Source organism: Ursus maritimus, unplaced genomic scaffold (assembly GCF_017311325.1).
Source record: "Ursus maritimus isolate PB19 unplaced genomic scaffold, ASM1731132v1 scaffold_13, whole genome shotgun sequence".
NCBI classification, from domain to species: Eukaryota; Metazoa; Chordata; class Mammalia; order Carnivora; family Ursidae; genus Ursus; species Ursus maritimus.
This window is the reverse complement of record NW_024423675.1, coordinates 57655024-57677951: the sequence shown is the minus strand read 5'-3', so window position 1 is coordinate 57677951 and position 22928 is coordinate 57655024. Positions and strand designations below refer to the sequence as shown.

At 35.9% G+C, this 22928-nt stretch overlaps 1 protein-coding gene across 1 annotated transcript in view; it reads right to left on the bottom strand.

Moving 5' to 3' along the window:
• The window catches only part of OPRM1 (opioid receptor mu 1), a 49430-nt gene extending 30635 nt beyond the window's left edge, over positions 1 to 18795 (bottom strand). The window contains 4 exon segments of the mRNA XM_008688566.2: positions 18119 to 18545; positions 18646 to 18664; positions 18666 to 18761; positions 18763 to 18795. Of these exon segments, the coding sequence (XP_008686788.2) occupies positions 18119 to 18545; positions 18646 to 18664; positions 18666 to 18761; positions 18763 to 18795 (575 nt within the window).
• Between the last annotated feature and the right edge of the window lie 4133 nt (positions 18796 to 22928).

Here is a 22928-nt window from a genome sequence, read left to right as displayed (position 1 = left end):
GGAAGATGAATTCCCAGTAGGAGGGGAACAAATTATAAAAGCAAGGAGTTTTGTTATTCATATATCACTTTCACATATCTCGTGTAATTTGGACCTAAAATCCATGTGAGATTGATTATGGTTATTATTTCTTTAGTAAAGATTAACTAATGAGATTTAGGGAGATTGAGTGACAATGTTAACTAGCAAGAGGCAGAGATTCAAACACAGTTCTTCTCATTCCAGGTTCAGCACTCTGTCCACTCCACCATATGCCTATTATGAAGAGAGCCAATTGGTCAATTTTTGGGAAATTTTGGAAACATCCTGAGCTTTAGCTTTTCTGAGAAGTAATTTAATTTACTACTTACTCTATAAACAGCTTCTTAAAGTTCAGAGAAGACATATGTATAAACCTCTTAAACCTTGACAAACAAGCTTCAGTTTTCTCATCCATAAAATGAATGGTGTTTGTGCCTCTTAATCTCGGCTGAACATTAAAAGGCCTTCCTGCCTATGTCCAAAACTGCCCCCAGAAATTCTGATTTAATTAACCTTAAACTTGGTTGGAGATGGGCTTCCATTTTTTTTTTTTTAAGACTTCCCAGGTGATTCTGATGTGCAAACCAAGATTGAGCACCACTGGAATGCATGATCTGGGAGGTCTCTTTCTATGTGTCTGAGCATATTGCAAGGATTTATTCAATAGTTCCGATGTTCCAAGAGCTAATTGGAATGAAACTAAAATTTTATTATTTATTTTAACCTCTCTGGGTTCCTTGATAGAATATAGATCTAATTCTCACATATGTGATTCTGGGATCTACAGAATTGCTTAGCTGGACTGTCTATCACCCAGTTAAATCTCTCCTCAACTTTGCTCCCCTTGCAAACTTATACCCAGTGGCTATCTGGCTGAGCTAAAGAATTCCTGTACATGCCAGAAAGTTTTCTCTGAGCACAACTCTTCAAAGTAGCAGCCATTTGGAGACAGATAGAGACTGAGTTAAAGAGGTGGAGCCAGGCAGAAAAGAGATTTCAGTGAATCCTTAGAAAATCAATGAGTAAAACCATGGACAAGAAACTACGGGATTACAAACACCACAGAATGCGTCAGCCTAACTGGTTCTCCTTTTAATCCAGCTAGCCAGTCTGAATACTAAAACACAAGGGATAATATTTTTCAAAGCAAACTTTGAGAACTGCAGAAAAAGATTTTTTTTTTTAAATGAGCAAGTTACATAAATTGCAAAGAAAAAAAAAATCCAAGCAATGAGCTTTTGTGCTTGAAAGGGCATAATGAGAGGTTGAATGAAATGAAGCTGCCAGTCACCATCTGGGTGCATGGAGGTGGGTGCAGAGTGGCTGCTGTGCAGGCATAGGTGTCTTTGAGGGCAGATTTTGTATTTGCTAAGAAGTTAATATGAATTTGCAGATGACAGTTTCAATTTTTCCTGAAAGCTTCAAATAGTTGAAGATGAAAATACTGTGAGAAAGCCTAGAAAATTGCATCGATTTAAGATAACCATAAAGCATGTCCAATTGAGGGAAACTTTTCAGCAATGCTATTTTCTAAGCACTTATTCCCTAATCACTGGCTAAAGGTGGTAATGAATATTGCCGATTATCTGGGGGAGAAGAGCTCAAGATAGTGGCATAGGAGGATCTTGAACTCACCTTCTCTCACAAACACAACAAACCCACAGCTATATATGGAGCAATTCCTTCTGAAAAGGACCTGGAAGCTAGCTGAACAGTGTCTTCACGACAAAAGTTAAAAAGGCCACATCAAGATGGGTAGGAGAGGCAGACATGGTCTTGCAAGAAACCCCAACCCCACATGTGGAGAGATTTCTTTTTTTTCTTTTCTTTTTTTAAAAAAAGTATTTTATTTATTTATTTTGTCAGAGAATGTGTGAGCACATAAGCAGAGGGAGGAGCGGACAGAGGAAGAGGGAGAAGCAGACTCCCTGCTGAGCAGGAAGCCCAATGTGTCACTCCATCCCAGCACCCTGGGATCATGACCTGAGCTTAAGGCAGTCACTTAACTGACTGAGCCACCCAGGCACCCCAAGGAGGGATTTCATAATACAGAGCTTGTCCCTCAGGAGTGAGGGGTTTTTGTCCCATATCAGGCACCTCCACCCTTGGGAACTGCACCAGACAGATTAGCTCTGAAAGAGTTTGGCCTTAAAAGCGACCAGGGCTTGCTTAAACCATAGGGTATAGGGACAGAAGTCCACTCTAAAAGGGCTCAGCACAGATCCACTCACACGGGGGCCCAGTACAAAAGCAATAATCTGAAAGATGACTAAACCATATGAGAAGACTTGTTAATTAACCTTAAAGCACCTTCCACAGGCAAGAACATTCTGGGACTCTGTCTGGGGATGGAAGTGCTGGCAGGTGCCGCTTTTGCATTCACCTTCTGCGTTATTGGTGCTGGGGCTCGTGGGTACCATTTATCACACCTGCCTTCTGGCCCGTTAGCTCCAGGGGCAGTGCCCCATCCCCTCACACCACAGCCATAGTTGTTGAGTGCCCTGCCCTCATGCACCACAGCTGGGCAGTGAAGTACCTCACATTGCACCTTGGCAGTGGGCTGCCCTGCCCCAGTCCCCATGTGTCACAACCACAGCCTGCTGCTCCACAGATGATGGGTATGCACAACCCACATAGGGAAGGCCCCTTGAGTGCCTGGCTCTGGTGGCCAGCAAGGATTGTGTTTCTGTGCCTTATGGGTCTAAAATAATCAGAGAGACAGTCCTTGACAGGCTACCATCTCTAAGGTAATGCGTAAACAGCAGACTGACACATATCCTCAGTCTCCATGAGAAAAAAGCCTACTTTTTTGTCCTGGAGCTTCAGCCTCAGGGGCAGGCTTCAGATTTGTCATACGTCCATATGCTATAGAGGTGTTCCCAGGGAGTGTGGGCAGGGAGATACCATATTAGAGCCCTCCCTTGGCTTTACCACAGCTCATTGATGCATTCCAGAAATAAGTTTATACACATGACTAAAGCCACATTTTTCAAAAATGTTGCTGACGGACACCTCCAGATCTCCTGGTCTAGAAGTCAATAGGATTTATGATCACAGACTCAAAAGATATATATAGATATAGATATAGATATAGATATAGATATAGATATATAGAGTTATATATAGAGTTATATATAGATATATATAGATATATAGAGATATATATAGATATATATAGATATATATATAGATATATATATAGATATATATAGATATATATATAGATATATAGAGATATAGATATATATAGATAGATATATAGAGATATAGATATATATAGATAGATAGATATAGATAGATATAGATATAGATATATAGATAGATTTAGATAGATATGATATATATATAGATAGATATAGATATATAGATAGATTTAGATAGATATATCTATATCTATCTAAATCTATATCTCTATATCTATCTAAATCTATCTATATATCATATCTATCTAAATCTATCTATATCTATCTATATATAGATATATATGTATATCTTTAAAGTTGCTGTCTGATCTGATGATCCATTAACCTGAAATTAGGCACTGTCTGAGATCCATCCCTTTGGAACACTGACAGACTTGGCACAATGTCAATAACTGGGACAGATCAAAAACAAATCAGACTACTTAGATATTCAAAGAGGTCTGAGAAATAACCAAAACCTAGGGCAAAGTTGAATGATAAGTTTCATCCCCTATACAAGGCCACTGTTTCAAGACTGGAAGGCAGCATTTATTCATCTAATAAGTAGAAACAGAATTGAGCAAAATGAGGACACAGAAGAATATGTTCCGAATGAAACAATAAGACAAAAGCTTAGAAAAATACCTTAATGAAATAAAGATAGATTATCTACCTGATAAAAAGTTCAAAGTAATGGTCATAAAAATGTTCATTGAACTCAGGAGAAGAATGGATGAACACAGTGAAAACTTAAACAAAGAGATAGAAAACATAACAAGGTACCAAACAAAAGTCATAGAGCTGAAGAATACTATTGCTGAATTGAAAAATAAACTGGAGCAGTGCAACAGCAGACTAGATGAAAAAGAAGAATGGATCAGCAACCTGGAAGATCACGCAATCAGAGGAATGAAAGAAAACAGAATTAAACAAAGTGAAAATAGTTTAAAGGACCCATGGGACAATATCAAGATAAATAATATCTGCATACAGAGGTCCCAGATGGAGAAGAGAGAGAAAGAGGTAGAAAAGCTTTTTAAAGAAATAGTGGCTGAACAGTTCTCTCGTGAAGGAAATAGACACTGAGGTCCAGGAAGCAAAGAGAGTTTCAAATAAGATGAACCCAAAGAGATCACACTAAGACACATTATAATTATAAGGGCAAACATTAAATACAAAGAGATATAACAGCTTCAAGGGAAAAACAACTTGTTACATACAAGGGAACCCCCATAAGACTATCAGTTAATTTTTCAGTAGAAACCTTGCAGTCCAGAAGAGAGTGGCATGATATATTCAAAGTGCTGATGAGAAAAAGCTTCCAACCAAGAATATTCTACCCAGCAAGGTTATCATTCAGAACTGAAGGAGATATAAAGAGTTTTCCAGATAAACAAAAACTAAAGAAGTTTATCAACACTAGACTGACCTTGCAAGAAATGTCAAAGATATTTTTTTAAGCTGAAAAGAAAATGCACTAATTAGTAACAAGAAAACATATGAAAGTAAAAATCTCACTGGTAAATGCAAATATATAGTAAAGGTAGTGGATTAACCACTTACAATGCTAACATGAAAGTTAATAGAAAAAAGTAGTAAAATTAACTATTACTATAATAATTAATTAAGGGATATGCAAAATAAAAGATGAAAAATATAGTATTAAAAACAGAACACATGGGGGAGAGAGTAAAAATATAGAATTTTTAGAATACGCTCAGACTTAAGATGCTATTAACCTGAAATAGACTGTTAAATATATAGGATGTAATACGTGAACCACAAAGCAAAAACCTATAGTAGATACACCAAAAAAGTGAGAAAGAAATATAAACATAACATTAGAGAAACTCACCAGATCACAAGGGAAGCAAACAAGTAAAGAAGAAACAGAGAAGAACTACAGAACAACCAGAAAACAATCAACTAAATGGCAAAAGTGTGTGCCTATTGATAATTATTCTAAATGTAAATAGACTAAATTTTCCAATCCAAAGACATAGAGTGGCTGAATGGGTAAGAAAAACAAGACTGATGGATTAGGTTGCCTATAAGAGACTCCCTTCAGATCAAAGTACACACTAAGACTGAAAGTGAAGGGATGGAAAAAGATGACCCATGAAAATGGGGTCAGAGAAAGTTGGTGTAGCTATACTTATACCAGGAAAAATAGACTTTCAAAAAAGACTATAATAAAAGACAAAGTAAGACATTACATAATGATAAAGAGGTCAATCCAACAAGAGGATACAACAGTTGTAAATATTTATGCACTCAGCATAGGAGCTTCTACATATATAAAGCAAATATTAACAGACAAAAGGGAGAGCATGGCAACAATACAATAATAGTAAGTGACCTTACTTCACTTACATCAGTGAATAGATCATTCAGACAGAAATCAGTAAGAAAACATTACTTTTAAATGACCCATTAGACTAGATGGATTTATTAAATACATACAGGACCTTCCATTGAAAAGCAAATGAAACATTCTTGAAGATAGATCATATATTAAGCAACAAAACAGTCTCAATAAGTTAAAAATGATGAAATCATTATCAAGTATCTTTTCTGACTACAATGGTATGACTAGAAATAATTTACAGGAAGAAAACTGGAAACATGGATGAGACTGGAGGAGATAATGCTAAGCGAAATAAGTCAAGCAGAGAAAAACAATTATCATATGGTTTCTCTCATCTATGGAACATAAGAAGTAGGAAGATCGGTAGGAGAAGAAAGGGATAAAGAAAGGGGGGGTATCAGAAGGGGGAATGAAACATGAGAGACTATGGACTCTGAGAAACAAACTGAGGGCCTCAGAGGGGAGGGGGGTGGGGAATGGGATAGACTGGTGATGGGTAGTAAGGAGGGCACGTACTGCATGGTGCACTGGGTGTTATACGCAACTAATGAATCATGGAACTTTACATCAAAAACCAGGGATGTACTGTATGGTGACTAATATAATATAATAAAAAATATTATTATAAAAAAAAGAAAACAGGAAAAATCAAATATGTGGATATTAAATAATGTGCTACTGTACAACCAATGGGTCAGCAAAGAAATCAAAGGAGAAAAAAATACCTGGAGACAAATGAAAATGGAAATACAACCAAAATCTATGGGATGAAGCAAAAGCAATTTTAAAAGGGAAGTTTATAATAGTACAGTCCTATTCCAAGAAACAAGAAAAACTCAAATAAACAATTTAACCTTACACCCATAGAACTAGAAAGAAAAAGAACAAACAAAGGCCAAAGGTTGTGGAAGGAAAGAAATAGCAGAGAAAACATGGAAATCAATAAAATAGGGCCTAAAAAGACAATAGAAAAGTTCAATGAAGGCAAGGGCTGGTTCTTTGAAAAGATAAACAAAATTGACAAACATTTAGCCAGATTCACTAAGAAAAGGATAGATAATAGATAGATGATAGATAGATTGATAGAGTGATAGAGGATAGATAGATAGATGATAGATAGATAGAATTAGAAAATAAAAAGAGAAGTTACAACTCATACCACAGAAATACAAATTATCATAAAAGAGGACTCTTTTTTTTTTAAGATTTTATTTATTCATTTGACCGAGATAGAGACAGCCAGCAAGAGATGGAACACAAGCAGGGGGAGTGGGAGAGGAAGAAGCAGGCTTCCAGTGGAGGAGCCTGATGTGGGGCTCGATCCCAGAATGCTGGGATCACGCCCTGAGCTGAAGGCAGACGCTTAATGACTGAGCCACCTAGGTGCCCCATAAAAGAGGACTCTGAACAATTTTAGCCAATACATTCCACAACCTAGAAGAAATAGATGAATTCCTAAAAACATGCAACCTACCAAAACTGACTAATGATGAAATAGAAAATCTGAACAGAGTGATTACTAGCAAGGAGATCAAACCATTAATCAAAATCTCCCAACAAACAAAAGTCCAGACCAAAGTCTTCACTGGCGAATTCTACCAAACATTCAAAGAATATTTAATACTTATCCTTCTTTTCCAAAAAACTGAAGAGAAGGGAATGCTTCCAAACTTATTTTATGCGGCCAGCATTACCCTGATACCAAAACCAGACAATAAAATCATAGAAAAAGAAAATTGCAGGCCAATATTCCTGATGAACATATGCAAAAATTCTCAACAAATTATTAGCAAGCTGAATTTAACAACACTTTAAAAGGATTGTGCACCATGATCAAGGGGGATCTATTTTAGGAATGCAGAAATTGTTCAACATCTACAAATAATCAGTGTGATACACATACCACATTAACAAAATGAAGGATAAAAATCATGTGACCATTTCAATAGATGCAGAAAAAACACCTGACAAATTTCAACACCCATTTATGATAAAAACTCTCAACAAAGTGGATATAGAGAGAATGTACTTCAATATAATAAAGGCCATAAATGATAAGCCCAAAGCTAACATAATACTCAATAGTGAAAAACTGAAAGGTTTCTCTAAGATAAGTATTAAGAAAAGGGTGCCCATTCTTGTCATTTTATTCAACATAGTATTGGAAGTCCTAGCCACAGCAATTAGGCAACAAAAAAGAAATTTAAAAAATCCAAATTGGAAAGGAAGAAGTAAAACTGTCACTATTTGCAGATGACATGACACTAAATATATAAAACCCTAAAAGCTCCACCAAAAAACCGTTAGAATTAATAACTGAATTCAGTAAAGTTGCATGATACAGTATCAATATACAGAAATCTGCTGCTCTTCTATACATGAATAACAAACAATCAGAAAGAGAAATTAAGAAAACAATTCCATATACGATTGCATCTAAAACAATAAAATTCTTAGGAATAAATTTAACTAAGGAGATAAAAGGTCTCTGTACTCTGAAAACTACAAGATATTGATGAAAGAAATCAGAGGACACAAACAAATGGAAAGGTACCCCATGTTCATGGATTGGAGGTATTAATATTGTTAAAATGTCAATATTACCAAAAGCCATCTATAAATTCAATGCAGTCCCTATCAAGATCCCAAAGGCATTTTTATAGATGTACAAAAAACACTTCTAAAATTTGTATGACACCACAAAAGACCCTGAATAGCCAAAGGAATCTTGAGAAAGAACAAAACAGGCGATATCACATTTTCTGATTTCAAGCTATATTATAAAGCCATCATCATCAAAACAGTATGGAGCTGACATAAAAACAGACAAATAGACCAATAAAACAGAATCAAGAGCCCAGAAATAAACCCAAACATATATGGTCAACTAATATTTGACAAAGGAGCCAAGAATAGTCAATGGTGAAAAGACGGTCTCTTCAATAAATGGTGCTGTAATAATTGTATGTTGACATGTAAAAGAATGAAACTGGACCCATATCTTACACCACTCTCAAAAATTAACTCAAAATAGACTTAAGACTTGTATGTAAGACCAGAACCATGAAACGCCTAGAAGACAACATAGGAACAAGTTTCCTTGACATTGGTCTTGGTAATGATTTTTTGGATATGACACAAAAAGCACAGGCAACAAAATCAAAAATAAACAAATGGGATCACATCAAACTAAGAAACCTTCTGCACAACAAATAAACCATCAACAAAGTGAAAAGATGACCTATGGAGTGGGAAAAGTATTTGCAAGCCACATATATGATAAAATGTTAATAGTCAAAGTATATAAGAGAACTCGTATAACTCAATAACAAGAAAACAAATAACCTGATTAAAAAATGGGTGCAGGACCTGAATAGACATTTTTCCAAAGAATATATACAAATGCGCCAACAGGTACATGGAAAAATGTTCAATATAATTAGTCATCAGGGAAATGCAAATTAAAACCACAATGAGATACCACTTCATACCTGTTAGAATGACCATTATCAAAAAAGTCAAGAAATAACAAATGCTGGCATGGTTACAGAGAAAAGGGACCCTTATGCATCATGTATATTTTTAAATTAGCTGTGCCAACCTAGGTATCTAGTGACAGAATGATGGTTGATTCATATGGGAATCCATTTTGTTTTCAAGCTATTCCCTTTGATTATGATAAATGATAATAAAAACATAAAACTTGTCTTCATGTTATGAGATTGTCTTTATATTTAATATGGAACATACTTTCTGATTTTTCTTCAGCCATGTTTTTAAAATATCTCCTTGGAAAACATTTGCATATGCAGTCAATCCTCATTATTAATGGATTCTGTATTTGCAAACAACCTTACATGCTAAACTTTATTTTAACCCTAAAAATCTATACTTATGAGCTTTGTGGTCATTTGCAGATCTGTACAGAGTGACAAAAAATTTTGGGTTGCTCTGATGGGCAAGTTCTCAGCTGAGGTCAAAGCAACACTTTGCCTTCCCATTTCAGCTCTCAGACTATAAACGTCTCCTTTATGAGGCCTATATAGTGACACATTTTTTAAAATTATTTTTTAAAATTTAAATGGAATTAATTAACATATAGTGTATTATTACTTTCAGAGGTAGAGTTCAGTGATTCGTCAGTTGCATATAACACCCAGTTATCATTACATCACATGTCCACCTTAATGCCCATCACCCAGTTGCCCCATCCCCCCCACCTCCCCTCAGCAACCCTCAGTTTGTTTCCTATAAAAAGTCTCATGGTTTTTCTCCCACTCTGATTTTCTTATTTTATTTTCCCCTCCCTTCCCCTATGATCGTTTGTTTTGTTTCTTAAATTCCACATATGCATGAAATCGTATGACAATTATCTTTCTCTGATTGACTTATTTCACTTAGCATAATATCCTCTAGTTCCATCCATGTCATTGCAAATGTTAAGATTTCATCCTTTTTGATGGCTGAATAATATTCCATTGTATATATAAGACATCTTTATCCATTCATCGTCAATGGACATCTGGGCTCTTTCCATAGCTATTGTGGACATTGCTTCTATAAACATTGGGGTGCAGGTGCCCCTTCAGATCATTATGTCTGTATCCTTTGGCTAAATGCCTAGCAGTGCAATTGCTGGGTCATAGGATAGCTCTTTTTTTTACTTTTTGAAGAATCTCCATACTGTTTTCCAGAGTGACTCTACCAGCGTGCATTCCCACTAGCAGCGTAACACGTCTTCAAAGGCAAGGGAATCAAAAGCAAAAATGAACTGTTGGGACTTCATCAAGATAACATGCTTTTGCACAGCAAAGGAAACAGTTGACAAAACCAAAAGACAACCTACTGAATGGGAGAAATATTTGCAAATGTCTTATCAGATAAAGGGCTAGTATCCAAAATCTATAAAGAACTTATCAAACTCAAGACATGAAGAACAAATAATCCAGTTGTGAAATGGGCAGAAAACATAAACAGACATTTCTTCAAAAAAGACATACAAATGGCCAACGGAGATGTGAAAAAATGCTAAACATCACTTGGCATCAGGGAAATACAAATCGAAACCACAATGAGATACCATCACACACCAATCAGAATGACTAAAATTAACAAGTCAGGAAATGACAGATGTTGGCGAGGATGTGGAGAAAGGGGAACCCCCTTATTTAGAGACACATTTTAGCATTTTTGTGTTTTTTGTTGGTGATCTCAGTGTTTAAAAATGGACCTCAAACAGAGTGCTGAAGGCTGTCAGGTGTTTCTAAGTACAAGATGGTAGTGATGTGTTTAGTGGAGAAAGTAGGTATCTTAGATTAGCTTCATGCAGGCATTAGTCATAATACTGTTGACCATACATTCAATGCTAATGAATCAACAATATACATTAACTAGATGCCTTTAAACAGAACCACAAATAAATAAAATGCCCAGATTTTTCACAGTCAGAGCCTTTATCATGGGTTAAGCTGCAGGGAACTTGGTTGTAGAAATACTATGGGGTAGGCTGCAAAGAGACATGGATTTAAGTTGAGACTTGAAGAATAAGAAGCATTTTATTAGAAAAAAGTAGATGATAGGGGAAAATAGAAAAAGTAAAGAAAAACCTATAGAAAAAATTAATAGGTACTGTATTTGGAGTCAGTGAATGTGTCAGGTTAGTTTAATTTATTTATTTTTAATAAGATTTATGTATTTATTTTAGAGAGGGCGAGAGAGCACACCAGTGGGAGGGGCAGAAGGAGAGGGAGAGGGAATCTCAAGCAGACTCCACACTTAGCAAGGAGCCTGATGCGGGGCTGGATCCGATGACCCTGAGATCATGACCTGAACCCAAACCAAGAGTTGGTAATTTAACTGACTGGGTCACTTAGGTGCCCCTGGTGTAATTTATTTATACATTAATTTAAATTATAAAGGACAATTTTTAGTGTGATTGCCATTTGAATCACTTTAAGACATCTACTTATATGTAACTAATAAGATAACACGTGATTGAATTAATAAAAAACATACAACAGTACTTGACAATATTCTTGCCTGGGCAGAAGCTTATATCCAGAACAGAATAATGTCTCTCTCATTCAAACCCATCCAGGTTTCCATCATGTGTCAAAGCCCTATCCACTGTACTTTAGAATGCAACATCTAGAATATAATTAATTTCTGAAAGCAAATATTAAAGCAATCTTTACATGAATTAAAAAGAGAATGAGAAAGAGGGAGGGGAAAAGGGAGATAGAGGGTGTTAGAGGGGGAGAGAGAGAAAGACTGAGAAGAGAGGGGAAGATAAGTGAGGAGAGGAGAGAGGTGTCAGGGTTTAAGCTGAATCTGAGAGGTCTGAGTTCAGGCAAAATCCTGTGTGTGATCTTTGAGGCTTAACCATAGGCAATTACAAAGGTTTACCTGGCGGGGTCATGGGGAGAAGCTACCCTCCTCACAACAGACTCGGTACATAATCTGGAGGGAGTTGTGATCTAGGACTCATGCCTCTCCTCCACCTCAACAACCATGCTCTTAGATGTCTAAGTATTGCTAGTCCAACAGCCTCCATTTGGAGCCTCCTTATTGAGGAGCTCTTCACAAGGCTATTTCCGGGTGTCTCAGCTGTGACCTCCATATCAGGAGTTCTTGAAGAAAGTCCTCTCCTCTTTGACTCCATACTTTCCTATTCCTAGTCCTTCTTCTCTCCCTCTCCCTGGCCCCCAGGTCCATAAAACATGTTTGTTTGGGGCTCCCTGTACAGCAAGATGACAATGCTCTTTCCCCCTCTGCCACATCTATACTCATACATGTCACCTGGTGCTTTTCTGTGGGGAAAAATGGAACACTGGGGAGCTGACACCTTTTTCCTGTCTCAGGCCTTGCTTATACTTTCACAATAAGTGAATAAAGTCTTGACTGTGGTTTTCAGTTTGGCTCATTGTATTAACTGACCACCGCAAAACTTGCAGCTCGGCTTTTTCTCTCTGACAGAATCCATTTGAGCTTATATAGAATTCAAGGGGGTGAGATGGAATTGAAACCAAGGTTATTTGATTTGGTCGATCATTATTTTTTTCTCTAAATAGTATAGCTACAAAAATTATGGAGAAACAGTCCTTGAAGTTGCCATAGGAATTCTTAGTACTGGAAGGGACTCCAAGATTTTTAGTTTAATTCTCACATTTTACAGATGAGGAGAATGAGGCATAGAACAATTTGAAGTTGAGCCACAATTGACACTTGGGGTTCTGAGCTAAAGCAAAAATTTTTTTCCACGTGACCTTTCCATTCTAAATGTCTATCTTGGTTCAAGCACCCTCAGCCTGAAGAATTGGCGGGGAAAGAAAGAAAGTGGCCTGAAGCAGGAACAGATGGTTAAGGGAAAGGAGATGCTAGAACAAACTCATTATATGATGTTTCTTGCATATGACATTTCTTGTACCTGTAGTTTCAGTTCACTTTGAGGATCCTGAAATTTTCTTGAGCCTAGTTATTATAAGAACTCTTATAGTTACTATACAACTTGGAATCAGTGGAGAAGGGAGTGGTAGTTTTTGTCTTCTGATAATTTGTTAGACAGCACAGGAGGCTTTATTTCTTTTACATATCAGAGAACCTACTGCCACCATCACCTTGAGCTCAAGAAGTAATCTGAACGCTATACAAGACTGTTGTCTACTCCCTGTCCATAAAGCAAAAAATGTACTAAAATAAATAGTTTCCTGAATCCTGAGGCAGGAAAACAAATAAAAGAAAAATCTTCACTCATGAACTCTCTTCATTGTTCTTATTTGGGTTACTTATTCAAATTTTTCTTAAGAAATTTTAATTATTAAGAAAAACTTATATTCTATGAATATGTAAAGCCCTGTTTATTAGTTGGATTTTACTGTGCCAACATGCTGTAGCCAATTATAAAATAACAGGAAGCTTCTTATATATATATATTATTTTTTGTAATATAATTTATAAATTACACATTATGTCTATATAATCATGTATTATTATGTAATACATTTTGTATATATATTAAATTGTATATATTATGTATATATGTTATATTATGTATATAATTATGTATATATTATATAATGTATATAAATAATGGATATTACGTATAATATATAATATATATTACTTGAAGTATATATAATTATTATAATTATATATAATTTTTAAAGGTGAAGAATCTCCTATTACTCTATATACATTTCTTTATGTTGGAAGTATTTTATAAAATATAAGATAGCTCATTCTTTCAAGAAAGAGCGGAGAGAAGGAAAAAAACTCAGTGATAACGCTATGCGAATGACAGACACAGCTTACAATAGAGGAAATGAAAAACAACTTTTGCTTTTGGGACACTCTGAAGAAGACTGTTCTGACAGAATTAACACCTGTATGGGAAATAGCAGTTAAAGTTGAAATTGTAATAGATGATACTAGAAGCTCTCCAATGTTAAGTGAAAGGAATATAATTAAATTCTTATGTTTTCATGTAAACCATTATGTCAAGGACAGCTTTTATTTCGTAGGATTATTTCCCCTTTAAATCCATTGTTTAACTGGGTATTTTATAGTTTTAAAAAAACAAAGTGAGCTTTATTAGTATTTGAGCTTTCTAAATAAATAACTCTTTTTTATTTTATAAAAATTACTAATGATCACATTCAGGGACATATGCATTGAAATTAATTCATATGTATATATGTATTTGTAGAAGTAATATATATTGTATTTATATATGTATTTATATATGTTGTATTTGTAAATACAACATATATAACCTTAGATGAAATATTGTTATTCCTTATTTCCCCAGCAACTTACATATGAAGTAAAAAAGCTTGTACTTCTGTTCCAATCAGGCATGACTGATCACTTTGTAGTTTAAACCTGAATCAAATATTTAGTGTATAGAACAAGTGTTTTAAAATGAGAAATACTTTTTAGTGAAAGAAAAATGATAATAAAATCTTGCATATATTTAAATGCTCTGCTCTAATAACTAGTCATATTGAGAATTCATCTAGTTGAATTAAGAAATAATCTGAAAAATGAAGGCAATATCATTTGGCACTCTTCATTGGAAGTTTAGTGGGAAGGATGGTTTACACAGCTCATAAAGATCTAACAGTTTCCAACCCTCTACTTTTTTAAAACAGTGTGTGCATAGGCCATTATTATGGACAAATCTTTTTGAAAAAAAATCTCACAAAATAAATCCACGTGGGACAATATCAGTTTTTATATTTATGGTTAATTCTATGCTTGGGTCAAGTGTTCTCAGAAAGTGAAACATTCCTGGTGGCTATAACTTTGTGTACTATTTTGGTTAATTTAAAAAAAAAATACGTTCTTTTTCTTTTAAAGATTTGATTTTTAAGTAACCTCTACATTTAACCTGGGGCTTGAACTCGCAACCCCCAGATTAAGAGATGTGTGCTCCACTGACTGAGCCAGTCAGGTGGCCCTAGAAAACATTTTTGACAATAATAAAGTATCATCACATTTTAAATAATCGCTACATTTTATAATATTTTATCTCTAATTCTTTAGAATCAGTGGTAATTTTTATATTATTATCTTACAAGTAATTTTTTCTTTAAAACCAAAAAAGTTTGCATGTGGTGAATAGTTATAACATTTTTATCATTTAACATCTAGATTTTAAATCTTTAGATCATACGATGGTATCTCTTTTCCTCTCTTATGATCCTCAGAATAGCACTGCGTAAGATTCCTACTTAAGTTATACTGTTTAATAATGTTATTGATGAAGGCATGATGATGATGCAGTTGAGACACAGAGCAGAAAAGTATTCATCATGGCATCTGTATTACCAGTTACTTTTGTTGTTGTTTTGGTTGCTATAGTCATCTAAGACTCATAATTCATTTGATGTATTAAAATGTTCTAATATCACCTTAATCTGAGTAGAAGACTGTAACTTGACCATTAACTGCACTTGACCATTCAAAAGCATTGGTTGAATTTTAAATAATAGCAGGAAGTGAGCATTTCATCTCAATAATTTAATGGGTGTAACATTATAGTCATCTTTTTAACAGGGGCAATAATATCTCTGAACTATCATTTGTAGTGAAAACATCATTGCCTGGAGACAGTCCAGTTAAATATTCTAAGCTAAATAAACATATTTTCTTCAATCCCCAAATGCTTTCTTCATCACTTCATTGGTCACTAAACTGTCCATTTTTCTGTTTTGCAGTCATATTCCCAGAGGTTTACCTGACTATGGCATTAAACACCCAACTTGCGATAGGTGGATGTTTGGGGTGACCTTTCAAATCATACTGCATTTTGTTCAAACTTTCAGTACAGAGAAGTAAAGCATAGTATCATGTTCTCACTAAGATACAATGTCACTATCCTCCAAGTCATCAAGAGGTCAGAGGTAATGCCTTTAAAATAAACTCAATGAACCAGCAATCTCTTAAACACTGAAATAACACAAATCTTCTTATTTCACAGCCAGTTGCTAAGCTTTATTGGCTCTCTCTTTGTAGAAAAGAATAAGCTAGAGGGGAGAAAAATAAGGAAGGAAAACAACAAAAGAAGCAATAAAAGGGAATAAAGGATTATGTTCAGACAGCAGGATTTCTAGACACTTCGGTAATTTCTCTTCATCATTTATTCTCCAGGATTCCAGACATAAATTTGGGGTACTTTATTATTTCCACATTATTACAGCTAATTAAATCTACTCTGTCAATATTTTAGTTGAGTTAACTCAAATCATGATTTGCCACTCCAATAACAAGAAAATTATATTGGCTAAGATAGATACTATATTGAACTAATACAGTGTTATTGAACTAATGAACTATCTGTCCTTGAAGAAATCATTAGTATTTTCTGTGCCTCAGTTTATGCATCTGGCATAGATAAACCCTAGGTTCCCTTCTAGCCTTATCAGCTTATGATTCTATGAATTTTCTTAGGACAAATGAGAAACGTATTTTCTCTTCATAAGGCAGGCCTTTAATTATGATTTTTATTATCATAACTATAAGTGAGACTCGGTTTTTATCTTTGATATGAGCCTTTGTATTAGATTATACGCAGTAAATGTTTTAAAAAATAAATTCTTCCATTGATTTCCTTCCTGCATTTTCCCTTCTGTTGTTAGCCTTCTTCTCAATAGATGGTGCTCTTTTCTCAGAGACACTACTTGTCTTATTCCTCATCAAAATATTAGAGAAATTAGTTTTATTCTTTAACAATCATTAATTAAGGAAATCAGACATACAAGAAATAATTGATTACAAGCAACTCACATACCTTGATCATGAAAGCATAATAGGAAAAATGATTGTTAAATGATTAAGGAACTCCATGAAAACCTGCAGTACTTGCTGAGTAGATGAAGTAAATATTGTAACTAAGTATGAAAATGCCATGTCCACTACATACATATAACCTCTAGTAGGAAGAAAATCCCAAATTAGAAACCATTTTGAAGTGTTAAAATATTTATCTACTTTAACAAAAATGAGTATATAGCATTCCATTATTAGCATGTAGGACTTGAATATGCACACCAATACTAACACAGTCTACATTAATGTCAATTAATATTGAAAGCTTGCACACTCTTTGCCAAGTAAACGTGGAGCACTAGGTATACAGAAAATGGGCCACAAACACTTTTGAAATAATTTCACTGATAAAGACACTTTTTCCTCCCAGAGCAACCACTGTAACTTACTGTATACTAGTTTATAACCCAGAATTAATGCTACTTTTGGTCACTTCTATTTGGTTCCCACTTTCAGAGGATTTGGAAAACAGTCATGCCCTGCATTTCTCCTGAATCACACTACCTGTTCCCAATTCAGTTTGTGACTCCCCTAGCAGATCTGGCAGCTGCCAACTGCAAAATGGTCTAGGCAACACAAATGTCACGTTTGTTACTACAAAGCAACACTATTTACTGTAGAGAGACACCAGAAAAACTTTCTCACTGAGTGTGGCCTCAGGATGGAAGGAACGGTGGGGTAAGGACAAGTGTGACAAGAAATTGGGGGGGGGGTGGCTGTGGTGCAGCAAAGTACAGGGAAACCAGCAGGGATAGGAAAGTTGCCAAGGTTCATGTCTGAAAAGAACTGAGAAGGACATTGGCCCCCTCATCAGGAAACCTAACTAGAATTCCTCTTCCATTATTCACAAATTACTGTTTCCACAGCTCCTGTGGAAGGGACTGTGGGATTCTGTGCCCAAGAGCCCTCTTGGCTCAGTGTAAGTGAGCTCTAAGACAGAGCATATCCTTTTTTTTCCTCCCAGATCTTTACATCTTCTACCAAGGCAACTTCTCTGTTTCTGAAATTTTTGATTCTTTCTTTAACAGTGGAGGGGGAAAATAGAAAAGTGGATTTTTGCACTCACAATAACCACTCTATTCACTGTCGCCCCCTTATTCTCCCTTGTTTACCTCCCTTCTCTCATCCTCCCGCCAAACACTGCCTGGGAGGGTCAGGTGTCCCTTTATACCCCTATTAGCTGCTGAAGTCTCCGTCGGAGCCCTGGCGCCTTCCTTACCTGACAATGACATACATGACCAGGAAGTTTCCGAAGAGACCCACCACGCACACGATGGAGTAGAGGGCCATGATGGTGATGGCCGTGATCATGGAAGGACTGCCGGTCGGAGGGCACGAGCTGTCGCTCCCGCCCAGCTCGGTGCGGTTCGGACCGCATGGGTCGGACAGGTTGCCATCTAGGTGGGAGAAGTTGACCCAGGAACCGGGGCTAGGTGCTGGGGAGCAACTTGAAGAGTGCGTATAGGGATCAGTGCAATTGCTGGCGTTGGTATGGACGGTGCTGCTGTCCATGGTGCTGACGGCTGGCTGGGACCTAGCTATGAGGTAACCCCGAGCACCCAGACTTTTTCAGGTTCCACGCGTCTCAGCCGCTTCCTCTCGCCGCTGCCACAGTTCCTGCTTTTTCTTACAGAGACCAACCCTGGTTCAGCCAGAGAGGAGCGTCAGGTAGAAGGGGAGAGCTGGGCATCTGACATTATCCACTGCTTGTAGACCCCTTCCGCCTTAGTAGTAGAGACACATCCTCAGCCCCACACCGCTGTGGGGAGGGGAGCGAGGGCTATGCGGGATCCGGAGGCTGGAGGGGAGGGAGGAGAGAGAAGGGGTGGATTTTGCGCAAAGCGATGCAACGAGTTGGTCTGTCTCCCCATTCGGCACTCGTCCGTGCAAACACATCTAAGGAGGGGCAGAAAGGGGAAGGGAGTTGGAAGGAAGGGGCGGGGGAGACAGAGTTAGTTCTCGGCAGCACTAAAGCATAAGAAAGGGGGCTGACATCAGTCTATTTTCCCAGCTCCGTTTTCTCTGTATAATATGAAAGGAAAGACATTGGCCTGGTGCAACCCGGACAATCCTTACACCCCAACGCTCCTCCAGCCCTCCAGTCTGCTGAAATCATTCGGGACAGGGTACACAAACTCCTTTTCTTTAGTCTTTCTTGCCTCCGTCCTGCAAGTCCACACAAAAGTAACGGTGTTTTTTACATCACTAAATGAGATGTCAACCCTTCAAACCTGTCTGAAACAAAAGTGGTCCTTTCTCTGAAAAAGAAGTGAGAAACAAACTTTTGTGTAGGAAACCTATTCCTTTCACTCCATATTCCCCTAATTTCTCTTAAAGTAGAAGTTCTAGTTACATCTGATTTCTATCCTGGTGGCGACTAGGCACAAGAACTTGTTACAGCAATCAGGGGGTTGTGGCATCCAGGAAAGCCAAAGAAGTATAATGGTGATCCTCCACATCTTAAATCTCAAAGATCCGTTTAGAATTATTTATTATCCCTTTCATTGCCAGACTTCCTACATGGACATGTGCTTCTCAGGAGAAAGTTGTCAAAATCAAACATTTGCATTATTTCAGTCTGTTTTCTAGTGTAGAGATTCCAGGAGGAATTTCATAAACATAGGAACTGGAGTGGCCCACACAAGGTTGAGGAATATTGATACATTTTAAAATTTGATATCTAACTGCCAAGACCCCAAATACTTCTATTTTAGAGATAAATTTGTAAATCAACTGTGGGTAAGATGTTTTTGTTGTTGTTTATTTGTTTGTTTTTTGGCAAATTAACACTAATTCTGAAGTAAATCTTGTAACTCTATGTGTGTATTTGTGTATGTTTATATCTTCTAAAAATAAGCATTGGTATTAGGTATCCCCAATTCGTTGTAGAAAGCAACACTCTTGGGGAACAGGGAGAGGAGTGGGTTAGGGAGCTTGCAAAAAACATTTAATTCCAGTATTATTTTACCATTATCTTGAAAACAGATAACTCATAGGTAAACTCCATTAATCATAGGTTACTTTGCCAATGTTCAGTATTATTTTTATCCTTTTACACCAAAGGGTATAATTTCAGCAATAAAAGTTCATAGAGATCTCCTAAGGACTAGTAAAAATACCTTGCCACGTATTCTCATGTGAACTAGTTTATCAATTCACACACATTGAGCTGAAATCTGCCTGGCATTAGTCTCTTGAGGACACATAGAACCAGTTTAAGCTTACTTCGTGTGAAAGACAAACACAATGTAATAAGCCCTGGCCTTGGGCTTGAATCATTTTGTGAATTTTGGTTTTATAACTTTCTAGCTGTGTGAGTTTGAATATGTTACTTTATCTCACTGAGTGACAGTTTTCTTATCAGTAAAAAAAAGGTTAATAATACCTCATAGGTCTGCTAGCAGGATTAAATGAAATATACAATAGTAGTTATTTAATAAATGATAGCTTATTATTACTCTTTCATATATTTGAAAATAACTAAGTAGCCTCTTCTAAAGTTAAATATTAGCTTCTTTTGGCTGTTCTTATAAAAGGTAGTTTTGGTTTTTTTCAGTAGCCTTTCCTTTTTTCTATTCACCTTGCAGTTTGTATGTCTATTCTATTTTTTTTTTTTTTTGTATGTCTGTTCTTAAGGTACAGCTCCAAAGCTAGAAACAGTACCCTAAGTTTGGCTTGACCAATAAAAACAGCAAGATTATAAACTTTTCTTTCTACCAATATAGGTATTGGAAGGTCCCATTAACATTTTTTTTTTTGATGTCACATTGCTTTCTTGACACCCTTGAGGTTTAGTATTGACAACATTCTCTAAACATGGTCCAAATGAGTTCAATAAATATTTATTAAAGATCTACTTTGGTCAGGTGTTGGAGTTTTAAAAGATAGATACAATTGTTTTTGAACACAGGAGCTGACTTCTTATACCTTGTAAGTTATGTTTTTGTTCTCCTATAAATTTGTAGTTGTTTAGAGAGTTCTGAGTACAACAAACATTTTTAATTTTTAAATTACATCTTGTTAGATCTAGTTCATGATTCACATCTAACAAAATCTTTTGGAATTGTGATTCTGTCATCTTTTGTATGCCTGCTTCTGACTTTATATATTTTATTTACCCTCCCAGCTTTATATACTGTAAAATATGATTCCTGAGGGCAGGCCTGTTCGTTACGTAGTATTTAATACATAGTGGACTCTTTCCTTCTCTATGTATTAAATATATAGTATATGTATATATATAATATGTTAATTTAATTGAAATATAATTAGCATATGTTTTATAAATGTTATGGACTGAATGCTTGTGTCCCTCCAAAATTCAGATGTTAAAATCCTAACACCCAATGTGGTGGTATTAGGAGATAGGGTCTTTGAGAAGCAATTAGGTCATGAGAGTGGAGGCTTCGGAAATGGGACTATTGCCTTTATAAAAGAAACTCCAGAAAATTCTCTAGCTCTCTTTTCACCATGTGAAGGTACAACCCAAAAGAGCAGTTTGGCTGTCTGCAGCCTGGAAGAACACCCTTATCAGAACCTGACCATGCTGGCACCCTTAATTTGGAATTCCAGCTTCCAGAACAGTGAGAAATAAATTTCTCTTGCTTTTAAACCACTCGGTTTATGGTATTTTTGTTATAGCAGCCCAAACTGAGTAAGACAATAATATCTTTTAAAATAATCTGGCACTGGAGGAGATAATGCTAAGTGAAATAAGTCAAGCAGAGAAAGACAATTATATGGTTTCACTCATCTATGGAACATAAGAAGTAGGAAGATCGGTAGGAGAAGAAAGGGATAAAGAAAGGGGGGGTAATCAGAAGGGGGAATGAAGCATGAGAGACTATGGACTCTGAGAAACAAACTGAGGGCTTCAGAGGGGAGAGGGGTGGGGGAATGGGAGAGGCTGGTGATGGGTAATAAGGAGGGCACATATCGCATGGTGGACTGGGTGTTATACGCAACTAATGAATCATGGAACTTTACATCAAAAACCAGGGATGTACTGTATGGTGACTAACATAATATAATAAAAATATTATTATAAAAAATAAAATAAAATAATCTGGGTGAGTTTTAAATGGTACAACTTGAAAACAAAACACTTTTATGAGTATAATAACATTTGTCCTTTTAAATTCAGGATATTCTGTCAACTAGCCAGAACTTAAATGAACAGACATATGGACTGGCCATGGGACTTTTCTCTTAGAATTACTGTCACAGAGTACAAATTCCCGTTGTCTTTCTCTAGAAACATCATTTGTTTTTCATTCTATTTTGTAAATGTATAATTATTCTATGGAGTAGGTATTTGAACTCTGGGCTTCAACTACATATGTTTAACTGAAATTTGATATTTTCCTTTTCTATTATTCTTTCACAAGTTTCATTAAGGAAATTATTATGTCTATTTTGAATGCAGGATTTTCTGGACATCAATGCAAGTCTTTCCTTAAATTATAGTAACATCTACATCTCAGTATCTCCTATCTATTCAATATAAAATTTGAGAAAATGCAGGACAAACTTAATTTCTCTTTCAAATATTGTAGGACAGCCTTGAGAAACCCAGGAAAAAGCTGTTATAGAAATAAAAAATTGCTATCACTTAATAGATAGTACAAAATTTCAGCTTCCATTATATCTTAGTTGCCTATTGGGTGTTCTCTTTTTCTCCTAATTGTATGTTTCTACCAGAGGGGTCTTAAGTCTGCTGTGAAATCTCAGGTCTCCTGTAAAAGGAGGTGAAATGTAAATATGTAAGTCAATTTATTACATGCCTAATTATTTTATATAACATGGATTCTAACCATATAATCTTTAATTTCCTTAAGCCTTGGTGTGTTATCTGTATAATAGGAATGTTTGCTTTTTTGTTAGTATTTCTTGATTAGATTAGGTTTTTTTATTTGAAGAAAAACGGATCTATCAGTCAAGATTTAACATTGATATCAAACCCCTGTCATAAAACATTTTTCATACAAAAATTTGCTTCAAAGCAATGCGTTTAGTAATAGAATGGATTC